The 12,532-nt window shown below is 46.8% G+C and overlaps 1 protein-coding gene across 3 annotated transcripts in view; it reads left to right on the top strand.

Annotated features, from left to right (window-relative positions):
- Positions 1-12,532, top strand: part of LOC126543850 (uncharacterized) — a 51,085-nt gene that overhangs the window by 21,604 nt on the left and 16,949 nt on the right. For all 3 annotated transcript variants that reach the window (XM_050190985.3, XM_050190984.3, XM_055062388.2), the window contains one exon: positions 353-401. In XM_050190985.3, coding sequence (XP_050046942.1) covers positions 353-401 — 49 coding nt within the window. The remainder of the gene's footprint in view (positions 1-352; positions 402-12,532) is intronic.

Here is a 12,532-nt window from a genome sequence, read left to right as displayed (position 1 = left end):
TTGCCTCACTATTCACTACATTTATATGGGGTACTCTGCTTTTTAACCGAAATGAATTCTGTCAGACTGCATGGCCTTTCTTTTCTTGATAATTACTATAAGCACCGGAGGCCTTTTGGTGGCAAGAGAAGTACGGTGCCTGGTTTACAGCTATGGCTATTATGGTCCAGCAGATCCGCCAGCTTAGCAATCGGGGCTCAGTGAGTATTTATTGCATTAAAGTGGTTGCGGACATCTTGCGCAATGCTTTGGGTAAAAAAAAGCTTAGTAAGTTGAACCTAAATGCTGATGTGCTTCCTGCACCTTCATTTTTCAAAGTCTCATTTCCTTTCGTTCTCTGTGTGATTTGCAGGCCAAAGACAAGCTCAAGACCGCAGGCATTGTGGCTGGAGTAGCAGTTGGTGGGTAAACTGCACGAGGTGTTTGCATCTGAGTTCAAATTGAGTAGCATTATCATGGTGGCACATTTCTGCACCTCTCCTTGCCTGTTTCATCCATAGAGTCCTTAACAAAAGCCCTTCCATCTATCAAGTCGCTGACAAAGGTCCAGTTAAAATCTCTCCATGTGGAATGATACTTCCAACAGTCGACTCTGAGCCTAGGCATTCTCCTGTACAATCAGAAAAATTTACACAGTTGAGGGCTTACCTTGTTCCCAAACAATGATCGTAATCTGTCCTCCATCAAATTTCTTTCTTTACTACTGCTGCCCAGTACATCCAGATCACAAATGGAATGTGTGTTATGAGCATGACATAGCACTCTTGACAACAAAGCTGTGAGTGAAGTTTTCAAGAAAGGAAGTGTAGGTGAAACGGAGCACGACTTTTGTTTGTGAACAAGGTAAGCCCCAAAGAGTGTAAACTTGTTTTTAGATTGTATATGTGTAAAAGGTTTTTGAGAAGTGTCAAGTACTTGGCTCTCTGCTTGTTATGAAATCGATAGAGTTGCACTTAAAAGCTTAAAACGGGGCTTGCCATGTCCACCGTCCTTTTGCATAGGATGTTGGTATTCATGTCGTTGTCATTGCTTTTATCATTGTGCTGCACGTACAGATCGAACAGGGGGCATGCAGTCGACCTGCTTATACCAAGCAACATGGGGCATGTTTATATCAAGCCAAGAGTTCGGCTTATTCAGCCGAGCTGGCCGCCTTCTTAATATCCGATTTATTAACGTGCAAGAGTCGGGCACCCTCATCCAGTTTACTCCCAAAGGAGACTAAAGAGAATAATGCCGCAGATCCAATGTGCCCTGTTGGAATCTACGTAAAGCAAAACTTATAAGGCAGTGTTAATGCGCACCTTCTTATCTGGCTCAAGGATGCCTCGAATGGGGAACTCTGGAGTGCAATGCACCTTTGAACGCAAGCAGTGTTACAGGGGTTGAAAGAGGCAAGCTGACTTTCTGCACGATTTCTTTGGGGTGCCTGACCTCCCCTTGGAGGCGCAGATGTGACCATATACGCGTTTGAAGGGGCCACAACGAATACGCAGTGCGAGGCCATCTCCGGTGCCCTCCTCTTGTCTCATCGCGGCTCTCCACTTCACGATTCCCTCGCACTCTCCACCAGCAACCAATGACCCGCATGCGAAGGCGTGCTTCCGCCCCTCTACCTTCCACTACTGCAGGCAAAGCAGTATGACCCATCGCTCCTAGATGGCGCTGCCATCCCGCAGCTGAGTGTTAGCTACTCTATGAAAGAGCAGCAGCCGTCGCCAGCCATGGTCAGCAAGAGAGGCACAAGGAGGTTTGCAAAGAAAGCTTCGCTTTAATATTACTTCACTTATATTAGCAAAATACTTTTCTAGAATATGAAAGAAAAAAGGCCACTGTACCTTGAGAGATGCTCTGGTAAGCCAGAAAAGTTGTAAAAGTGAATGTCTGGTGGTGACGCCATCTTGGAAGTTCCATCACCAGCTTGCCCTTATGCTATGAATTTTGCCTGTGTCTGCTTGGTCCTAGTTAATGTGTTTTTGGTAAAAAGGGACTACATTGTATTGAAAAAAAAAATCTCAAGACTAAACTAGGCAAGCTTCGATAACATTTAGTCCCTTCGCTTCCTGCCGTGCTGCGCTTTGCCTTGTCTGGTGTTATGCGGCATGTTTTCATGCTTCGTTCACAGTGTTCTGTGCTGTAAGAAAGTAACTAATGAATGCTATAGACATTTGCAAAATAGTTTACTGCAAAAAAAACTAGAAAACAACTGTCAATGTTCTGCCACCTATGAAAAACCTGCAAGAACATCCACTCTAAAGGGTAAAAAACATCCGCTCTAAAGGCGGCCGGCACAAACCCAGCCCTTTGAACTAAGGTCTCCTCAGCGCTGCCACGGAAGTGAATGGGTGAATGAGCCACGACGGTGCAAAAGTTTAAGTACATTGAGGTCCACGATGTCACACTGATGTGCAAACATTAGAGATTCTTCAGATTATAAAGAAAATTTGATTTTCTATTGTAGTAGTCAACCTATTATTCCAAAATTAACAAAAGCCGAGTTTTGTGATGATACTTTATCTGTCTACACATAATCAGTGTTTCTCTTTAGCGTCCTTTACACCCTGCAGCTAAGGAAAACATTAACTCACAACCACATTTGGGGACCAGCATTGTGCGGTTCGTATTTGTTGGTTATTTGTCGCATCGCTGACAACGGCAGTATGGCTGAACTTTGTGTTCACTGTTAGAGCCTTAACTGACTCTGAGACATCTGCAGAGCTTTATCCTTGGGGCTCACCTAAGCACTCTTTCATGAGGTTTGAGAGCGAACACTTTATCATCTATGAAGCAGTAGAGCATGACAGCTTGGATAGATGCCCATTGAGCGTGACCGAAGACAACAAATCCTGGCTGGGAACTTTGGCCATTTGTTGCGAAGGTGCCTCCTCGACTGAGCCTCACTCCCGGGGGAACTCGAGGAGCGATGCATGTCAGCTGGGCACATCAGCTGGTGCAATCAAACGCCTCTACAGCAAAATGACGTGTACAGTCGAACCCACTTATAACAATATTCAAGTGCCATGAAAATTCCATTGTTATTACCGATAATTGTTATAACCAGGTCGCATGAAAAAACCAAAATAGGGGGATGGCAGAGATGCTGTGAGAAAACTATAATGGTGGGCAGGCCAGTGTCCCTGCCCACCACCTTCCGCCATCCAGCTGCAGATTGTGTTCACTCGCTTAACTGCTTCGTGGGCGCTCCGATCGTGTGTAACAAACCGTGGCTGTCGGCGTTAAAGAATGGCACTGCTCTAACTGCAAAGAGGGGCCACGGGTGGAAAGCGATATGCGAGCACCACCGAGGCATCGCTTTGGTGACCCCTAAAGGGGCCTTTGAAAAATTGCGAGAAGGCTGCCATGGCAGCCTGCCAGCTTGAGAAATCCAGATGAAACGCTGAGACGAGATCGCCACAAGCATCTCGCCACATACTTCTTACTGGCTTGCAAGAGAAAACCCTATCGCCATCAGCCTTGCATGCTTTACGCGAAGCTTGTCGACATCCTTCTCGGAGGCATCCAGGTGCTCCACGTAGTGCAGTGGAAGGTTCCTCGCGAAAACGAAGCCCTGGAGGGACTGAATCCTCTGCCTGTGAGGACAACATTGAGGCAACCTGCCCTACCGCATCATCACTGTCGCCGTCGCTATTCCATGCAAGCATGTTCGCGACGATCGCCTCATCAGTTAGAAGCACTTAGTTTCCAAATCCATAGCTGTGTGCTTTCTTTTCACCGGCAACGTCGTGCATGGCTGATGATCAGTGGGCACATCAGCCATCTTCTGCTTCGGCGACGAGTCAAACAAACTGTTGATCAAACGACGCTGAGAAACTGCGTGGCCAAGAATGATTTCGACGCAGCCAACAAAGACGAACACGAGCGATTAAGCTGTTTGCAGAACTGCGCTGAATGAGGAACCAGCGAGCAATCTGCGAGCAGCGCAGTTGGCGCGGTCCATGTTTCAAAGGGTGAGGTGGCATAGAGCTATGGGCGCAGCCCATTCGTGTTTGGAGGGGTGGAAGGGTGACGGGAAAGAGGCATGCGGAGATGGCTGGAAATTGAGCATGCAGCAGCAGTTGAAGCAGTGGTCCATTGTGCAGCAGCTTGAGTTTCTCATTTCCTCTTTCAAGGATTTCACATTTTACTACCTTTCAGCACGTACACCCAGCAGCCAGACTTCGTTTGTATAACTGATAATGCGGCATTGGAGCATTGTAGTAAGTGGGTTATTTCATCGTAGAAAACATAAATGTTGATGGTGCAGTAGCTTCTCATTGTTATGACTGATATATTGTTAAAACCGGTATCATTATAAGTGGCTTCGACTGTATAACGAAGGGTTGATTTCCCTGCCGATTGCTTATGTTTCATATGCATTGTGAACGCCTCTACATCGAAGACCAATACATCGAATTGGCCTGCACAACTAAAGAATGGAGGCTTCCCCGATGGCTGATTTATTGCTTTAGAAATAATGCTATGTCGTGGTGTTGACTCGGAGCCCTTCGCAGACATCACCAAAGTGTGCTTTGTACTGATAGCAGCACTAGTGACGCCCTTGACAAGCATGCCGATGTCAGCGAGCGTTACAGTCCTATTGTGCTGCTCCTGGAATCGCTAAACTTGTGCACTGTTTGTTGTAACGCAGCAGCGAGTGTGACGCCAGACAAATACGTTGCAGTTGTGACATGATGCAATCCTAATTGACCAACGACAACGTCTTTAGCCATCTAAAACAAAAAGGACACAACTGTCGAGGAAGGCAGCAGTGATGAAGATTCTGTAAAGGAACTGTGAATTTTACTGCAAGAGAGACGGTGGCGGTGGTCGACGATCTGCAGCTTTACATCGCGTGGTTTCTGCATTTTGTCACGGAGAGTGCAGTGAACCTAGGTGCAGTAAGGTTTGCTGCAGTTGCACATTCTGTCAAAGCGTGGACAAAAAGACTTGCGACTTGCTTCACTAAGATTTGCTAGAATTTGTGTTAGTAAAGGTTTTAATTTGTTGAACAAGCTTAGCCTTCTCTACAATGGGCAGTGCGGTGTGGGACCTTTACAACGAAGGGAACTTATAAAGAAATTTGGAGGAATTCATTTAAAGGCATTTGACTGTATTTGATACCATTCCTGATCTTCTCCCTTATCAAGAGGAAGCGATTCGGAGACATATTAAAGGAAGGATTGCTTGACCCCTTAAATGCTGATGACGAGATAACTGGCCAACACAATGAACATCCTCTAGTGGCGATAACGAGTTAACTCGTCGTGAATTTTGGCAATTGTTGCATACACGTATGTGTTCACTTTCTTGGAACTTTGATAAGAAAGTAATACACAGTGACTTCCGGCAATTTCTTTGCACTTCTAAAAAAAAGTAGCAGTTTAGCCCAAAAGGCGAAGCATTGATTGCGATAGCAAATAAGTGGGCCGCTATAAGAAGTAAGGATCGTACTTTTAGTGGCTGTATAAACCTGTAAACATAAGCACACTGACTAAATTAACAAGCATGGTGTCACACGCGCACACGCAAACATGAACACATCTAAATCAATGGCCGCGGAAACTCTCTGTCAAAATGCTGGCGGGAGAAAATGCGGCAGCAGCATCAAACTAAGTGACATTCATGCTGTCTATCGCTTCAACGAAAAGTGAGCGCCGTGAACACACAGCACAGCGAGCCGCCGACGCGCCTAGACTCTGCCCCCAAAACAACTCTCGAGATGTGGCTGCACGCAGCTAACACATGCACATTTGCAGCTAGAGTAGAACACTGCCTCCCCTCTCTCCCCTCCTCCCGGTGCCTGGCAACATTGGGCGCCTCGCACGTAACGGAATAAGCCGCGCTTCCTGCCCGTTTTCATCCCCTTTGCACGGGCGAGATCTAGCTGCGATCGTCTGCACCCCTTGCACATCTTCACTCGTACATACAGCGCAAGGTGCGCGCCGACGATTCTATCGCTGTCTCGCCCTTAGACTTTATACGGAACCTCACGGCGACGCTGACATCGATGTCTGAAATGCACCTGGAGTGTCCATATAATTTCTATCGCAATAACATGTTTTTGGAATTTGTCGAGGCAGTTACGGGGTTAAGAAAGAGTGTTTTGGGTAAAAGTATTGTTCTGCGTGAATGGAGAGTAAAGTGGAGGAGTACGTGAATCCTGTTGGCCATTATTGTCATGGTCTTCGTGTACGATAACCAACTTGGACGAGTTCCACACATTTCCATCGCTCAGCTTGATGACATTTGGTCCAACCTGACCGCGAATTGTTTAGGGACTACTGTATTTATTTTGGTTTCCTGGCAGATGTACTCTGAGGCCCACCGGTAGTTTGGGAGGCTTTGCTCCGACCTTACAATCTACGTGCATTTTAGCTGCCTGTAGTCTATGGAACACTGTAGTTCTCACAGAATCTGAAACTTGGAGAGGCACTGATGGCGTTGTTTGTAGACCAGTAATGTCAATTCTAGTAACAGGCTGGCACTTATGGAGAAGTTACACAGCTGACAGACCTGTCATAGCATGACGTGTAAACCTGTATGTGCCCATGTACTCCGTGGCAGCCTGTTTCAGTGGGCGACATTCTGGTTGAGCAAGCCTCATTTGCTCTGTTAAGACAAATGTTTCAACTAGGCCAGTGGGTTTGTGTATAGTAATTAGATGAAAATAAGTGTGGAAGTGTTCTGTCAGAGAGAAAATTTCAAACAACTGAATCTTTTGTTTTGGACCATTGCCCGTGACACTTGCACCCCGAAAAAATTGTTAACAAAAACGCAATGATAGCTTCTGAGGCGACTGCATGGGTAAACTTCAGGCCACTTAGAGTAATAATCCACTACAGTAATAACACATTCAAGTGGACCAACAGCGGGGATTCCCAGCTTTCCCCAAGGTTTATTGGCCAGTTAACGGGCTGCTGGGCTGGAGAGACCAGTTTAGCAGGCGTATCGGCTGCTTGACATACCAGACAGTTACGAACTGCATTCTGAACCTGCTTATCAAGGCCCAGCCACAAATATCTTTCTCTAAGGCGTTGCTTAGTTTTGACGATGCCAGGATGGCTTTCACGAACCAGATGCACGGGCCTGTTACGTAGGAAATTTGGAAGGCTGACTCATCAGCACAGAAAACTAAGCTGTCCACACAGGAGTGTTCATCTCTCAAAGCAAATTAGTGTAGTAGCTCTGGTAAAAGAGATTTATTTTCAGGCCCACCAGTTCCTGAGAAGCAGGCAGTTTCAAGGGCAGTCTAAAAAGAGCATCTGCTATGACACTTAGAGACATTGGAGTGCTGTGTGCTAAAGTTGTAGTGCAGTACAAAAACCTGGCGCCCCAGTGGAAAATCATGTACTAAGTGCTTGATGATCGGTGCATAAAGTAAAATGTCAGGGCCACAAGTATACGAGGTGTGTTCAAAAAGAAACTGAACTTTTCAAATAGAGCGCCAACTGGCAGAGGGAGCGCGCTGCGGCTACTGAGCGCATATAGCGGCAGGTTTAGACAAGAAACTGCGATTTGCCTCGTTTCGCATGACCGTTAATTGGCAATCTACAGCCGCTGAAGTGAGGACATGAACAACCTGTTCTTTGGATTGGTGCCAAAATGACAATGAAGGAATTGAAAGAACAGCTTGTGCGTGTGTGAAGTTCTGCTACGAACCTGGGAAAACTTTCACAGAGACACTTCAGTTGCTTAGCCAAGCATACGGGGAGGACTGTATGAGTCGCACGCAGTGCTATGATTGGTTCAAGCATTTTGAACACGGTAGAATGTCGGTCGGTGACGATCCCAAGTCTAGACGACCTTCCAAATCGACGGATGCTGACCACGTCGAGAGAGTTCGAACTGTGATTCGTGGAAATCGTCGTTTGGACTGTTCGAGAAGTCGCTGATGAAGTGGGTATCAGTGTAGGATCATGTCATGAAATTTTGAGTTACGAACTTGGGATGCGTCATGTCAGTGAAAATTTGAGCTGCATTTGTTGATGGACGAACAGAAGCAGACCTGTGTTGGAAATCAGCCAGGAACTGCTCGCCGCTGCCAATGACGATGAAAACTTTCTTAAGAACATCATAACAGGCGATGAGACGGGTTTATGGCTATGATGTCAAAATGAAAGTGCAGTCATCGCAGTGGGTGGCCAAAGGTTCTCCTCGTCCAAAAAAAAGCATGCATGAGTCTATTAAAAATGAAGGTGATGTTGGTTGTGTTTTTTGAGTGCAAAGGCATTGTCCATCAGGAATTTCTGCCACATGGTCAGACGGTGAACAAAGAAGTTAACCAAGGAAGCATAGCACATTTGAGAGATTCTGTGCGCAGTAAGAGGCCTGAATTGTGGGAAAATCAGGCTTGGATGTTGCATCATGACAATGGCCTGGCTGACGCGTCATTCCTTGTCCGCAGCTACTTAGTGAAACGCCACACACCACTTGTGTCCCACCCACTATATTCTCCAGACCTAGCCCCAGCAGACTTTTTTTCTATTCCACAAGCTGAAAACCACCTTGAAATGATGTTGTTTCCAAACCGTAGAGGAGATCCAGGACAATGGGAGAAGAGACCTGCGCACCATTCCAGAAAGTGCGTTCCAGGAGGCTTTCCGAAAATGTAAGAAAAAGATGGGAAGTGTGCATTGCCAGTAGAGGGGACTACTTTGAAGGGGACAGCACTTAAAATGTTGTACCATAAGCAGTAAAGGTGTTATAGCAAAAGTTCGGTTTCTTTTTGAACACTCCTCGTACATGCCACTTCTCGCAAGCACAGAAACATCCTAGCGCTTCATGCTCACCAGCAAAATACCTGCATTCAGGAGGAGACGACGTTCTCGACACAAAAGCAGTTTTAATGAACAGGTCACTTTTGCATTGTTGAGGAACGGTGCAGTGCCCAAAGTCGGAAGCATCAGCAGTGATAACAATAGCAAATTTCTCATCAAAGATTTATATAGCTGGGTTAGCCGCAATACAGTCGAACCTCATTGATACAATCGTCTTATGTATGGTTTCGCGACACCAGTGTTCACAATTCAGAACACAGAAAACGACCTCCTCCTGGGTCGTTGCCGCCGCATTCACAGCTCTTGCCGCCAACCCTATTGCGATAAGCATTTTCACCTATTAGTTTTACAGCGCATGAGGCGTAGTGCCGTTGGAATCGTACTGCACACATTTAGTAGCCGATGACCCAAACATGCCGCCATTCTATGCTGCAGGTGGTGTGATGTGAGCATCGTGTTTCACTATAGCGCACCCAGCATCGTCAGCCAGCTCAATTTCGTTTCGGTTTCCCGTCGCCGCATCTCAGACTGCCAGAGACCCATCATCTCAACACGCGTTGGCGTCTGGTGCCTTGTGCTGCAACGATTCGAGCACGCTTCGCATTACATAGGTGTCAACTACAGTTGAGTCTGTCAAATTTTTAGTTACTTCGGATTGTAAGTTCTCCCGGTTAGTGTTTTTTGTGTTTCTTTCTAAAATGTGTGACCGAAATTCTACTGTACTTTTTGGGGTTATTGAAGCTCTAATTGGCTTTTTGAGACAATTGAAATGTTTAGCCTTTGCAGAGTGGTGCGTGCAGTGGTTCAATCTATTCATAATGCAGCATGAATTGGAGTATAGCCAGTTAGGCCCAGAAATGATTGCAAATATTTACACTTGGTAGGAGCAGGAACTTTGATAATAGCATTGACTCGACAGGGGCAAGTATCTGGCATTGAAATTGTGACCTAAAAATTGTACTTCATTGACAGCAAAGACGAATTGTTATTGAGTTTCATGCCCGAGTTACTGATACGTGGTAACAGAACTTGCAGACTGGCATCGCATTCTTCATGCGTTCGACCCCAGACAAAAATTTTATCAAGGTAGCATAGCACTCCAGAGCAACCCTTCAATATACCTGGCATTATTTTCTGGAAAATTGCAGGGGCTGATGCAAGCCCAAAGCATACTACAAAATCTGAACAAGGCATCATGGGCAGTGGCGTAGCTAGGTCGTCTGGCACCCTCCCCCCTCCCTGATGTAGTCGAGGAAGGCGAGGATATCGACAATTTCCGGGCTTCAGCACCAGTACAGCCACCTTGGATACCGCGCACGTTCCCCGGGTCCCCCTCTCCTTCGCTTTCTTTCCCAGAGATTGCGAATGCAGCAAATATACACGCTGTTTTTCCTGCGCCAAATAACACAGGGTGCTGCACTGATAACGTGTGATAAGCCTATGTGCATATCGTCTGTCAGACTGTAAGGCTTGGTAGCCAATACACATGCGGCATCGTGGAAAATATGACTCACGTACAAGTAACAAAAAATATCTTTATAATAAAGTTTTAATTACCAATTTTAGCGGCAATATTGCATTTGCAAAATTGAAGCCCGACATTCATATCTTGCCCTACAATAACTTCACAAAAATCGTCGTAGGTACTATGGCACGCAGTATTTTGTCTCTGGGCAGCCCTGAACGAAAACGAAAATTAAATTGTTTGTCAGTGACGCTCATCTCCCCACCCTATTAGAAAACGCTACCTGCCTCCCCGCTGCGCGGGCTCCAGTGCTATGACAATTACGAGTTCTCTTCATTCTGATCAATATTTCAAGTTTTCATTTGCTGCTATACGTACAAACGTGATTATCCGAGCTGTGGTACCACCGCAAGATTGGAAACAGAATAGAGCACGCTTCGCGTCGATTCTTGGCGTCGCCATAAAAAAATGGCTGTGGCTTAGCTAAGGTTAAGCCCAGGATGCGAAACATACTAGCCTTTATTTTAGCTGTTGAACCACTGTTTAGCCTGGTGAACTGCTGTTGCTTGGCTATATTTGGTTCGGCTAGACGAAGAAACAACTCATGCATTACTCTGCTTCGCCTTCAAGAGTGGAACGCGACAGCGTTCCCGTCGACCCGCCAAGGGGTGTAAGACAATGGGCTACGGCGCAGCGACTACGCGCCCCGCATTGGACGCGGTGAGCGTCGAGCAACGCAGCGTTCGGCGCGGCAACGAAATATGCGCCTGAGCAAGCGACGCACGCCTGAGCCTTAGAAACAGCTCGTTTCTAAGGCAACACCGCATTCACTAGAGGCGCTTTTGTACCGCTTTGAAGCATCGTACCCGTGGCTCAGTGGTAGCGTGTCCGTCTCACACTCCGGAGACCCTGGTTCGATTCCCACCCAGCCCATCTTGCAAGAGTTGAGCCAAAGCCACCTAGAAACAAGCGCGGCTGCTTATATACCGCCGCGACGCCGCGAGCGACGGCGCGAGTTGGAGCCCCGTTTCTCCTCTGTCGTGACGTCACGGTGTCACGTGGTCAGCCTTGAAGGCGACGCCGCGAGCGACGGCGCGAGTTTGAGCCCCGTTCCTCCTCTGTCGTGACGTCACGGTGTCACGTGGTATTGAAGGCGACACCGCCGCGCCTGAGGAGCTGGGTTGAGCTCTAGTAATATGCTTCGCATAAAAGAAAGAAAAGGCCGTGATGAAGCCCGTGCCAGAAAGCTTGCACTACTGTTGGTCTGCACTCACAATGGAGAGGATTAAGGGATCAACGTCACTGGTTCACTATTTCATATTTCTTTTGCTGCTGCCATATACTGGGCGCCGCCCACAGTGCCAAAGTACTGTAGGTTGTAGCACCCAAAACAATTTTGTTTAAGAAGTTTTTGTTGGGTTAATAATATGACTTTGAGTCCTCAATTCTCGAATTGAAGTGCTTCCTCTAAAGTACTAATTACGGGATTATTAAGCTTATGGTTATTACTTATCTGCTATATTTTTCGCGCTACCGAGTTCTTAGTAATCACAAAAAGACATAACTTCATAGAATCTCGATTGGGAAATATCTTTACAAAATTCACCTTTCTTTTTTTTATAAAATTCTGTGCAGCTGATACAGACACTGTACTTGTGACATGAAGTCGCACAACAACAACAGTTTTCTGAAACTTTCGAGGGTAAGCAGGAAAGCGTGAAACATAACGGCAGGTTTCGCAGCGGCTTCTCGGAGCGAGAGGAAGTAAAAGCGAGCCGGACGTCGCGGGCCCTACAGCCTGTCGAGTCATACGCTGCCAAACTCTTCGGCCGAACCGAGTCTGAAGACGATCCAGAGAATCCCATTCTCGACTTTTGACGGCCCCACTTATGCAATGTCGCTCTCAACGAACGCTTCGCCGTAAATGCGAGCGCCGGGCGCGCTGGTTGAATGCCTTCTTGCTGCTGTCTTTGTTCGTCTTCACTGCGCGTTCTGAACGGGAGAGGGACCCAAGAGCCCCAACGCCTTACAACGCCTCACTGTATGTTTAGCGACTCCTGCTCCCAGCATGAACGCACAGCACGAGCGCACCCCACATGAAATGTTCCGCTAAGGCGAGTAGTTTAGCGACCATTTCGCGAATTACATTTTTTAGCCCGCACATTCGTGCAATTATTTCGTGGGGTGTTGATACAGCTGCAGTCGACGATTCTGCGGTGCAAAGCATCGGGTGCATGAGCTTGGGCTACTGGACACAAGTGCATTCTTTGCAATTTGCACCCAGTCAAGC

This window comes from Dermacentor andersoni, chromosome 10, assembly GCF_023375885.2.
Source record: "Dermacentor andersoni chromosome 10, qqDerAnde1_hic_scaffold, whole genome shotgun sequence".
Classification (NCBI taxonomy): Eukaryota; Metazoa; Arthropoda; class Arachnida; order Ixodida; family Ixodidae; genus Dermacentor; species Dermacentor andersoni.
This window is presented reverse-complemented; position numbering and strand designations above follow the sequence as displayed.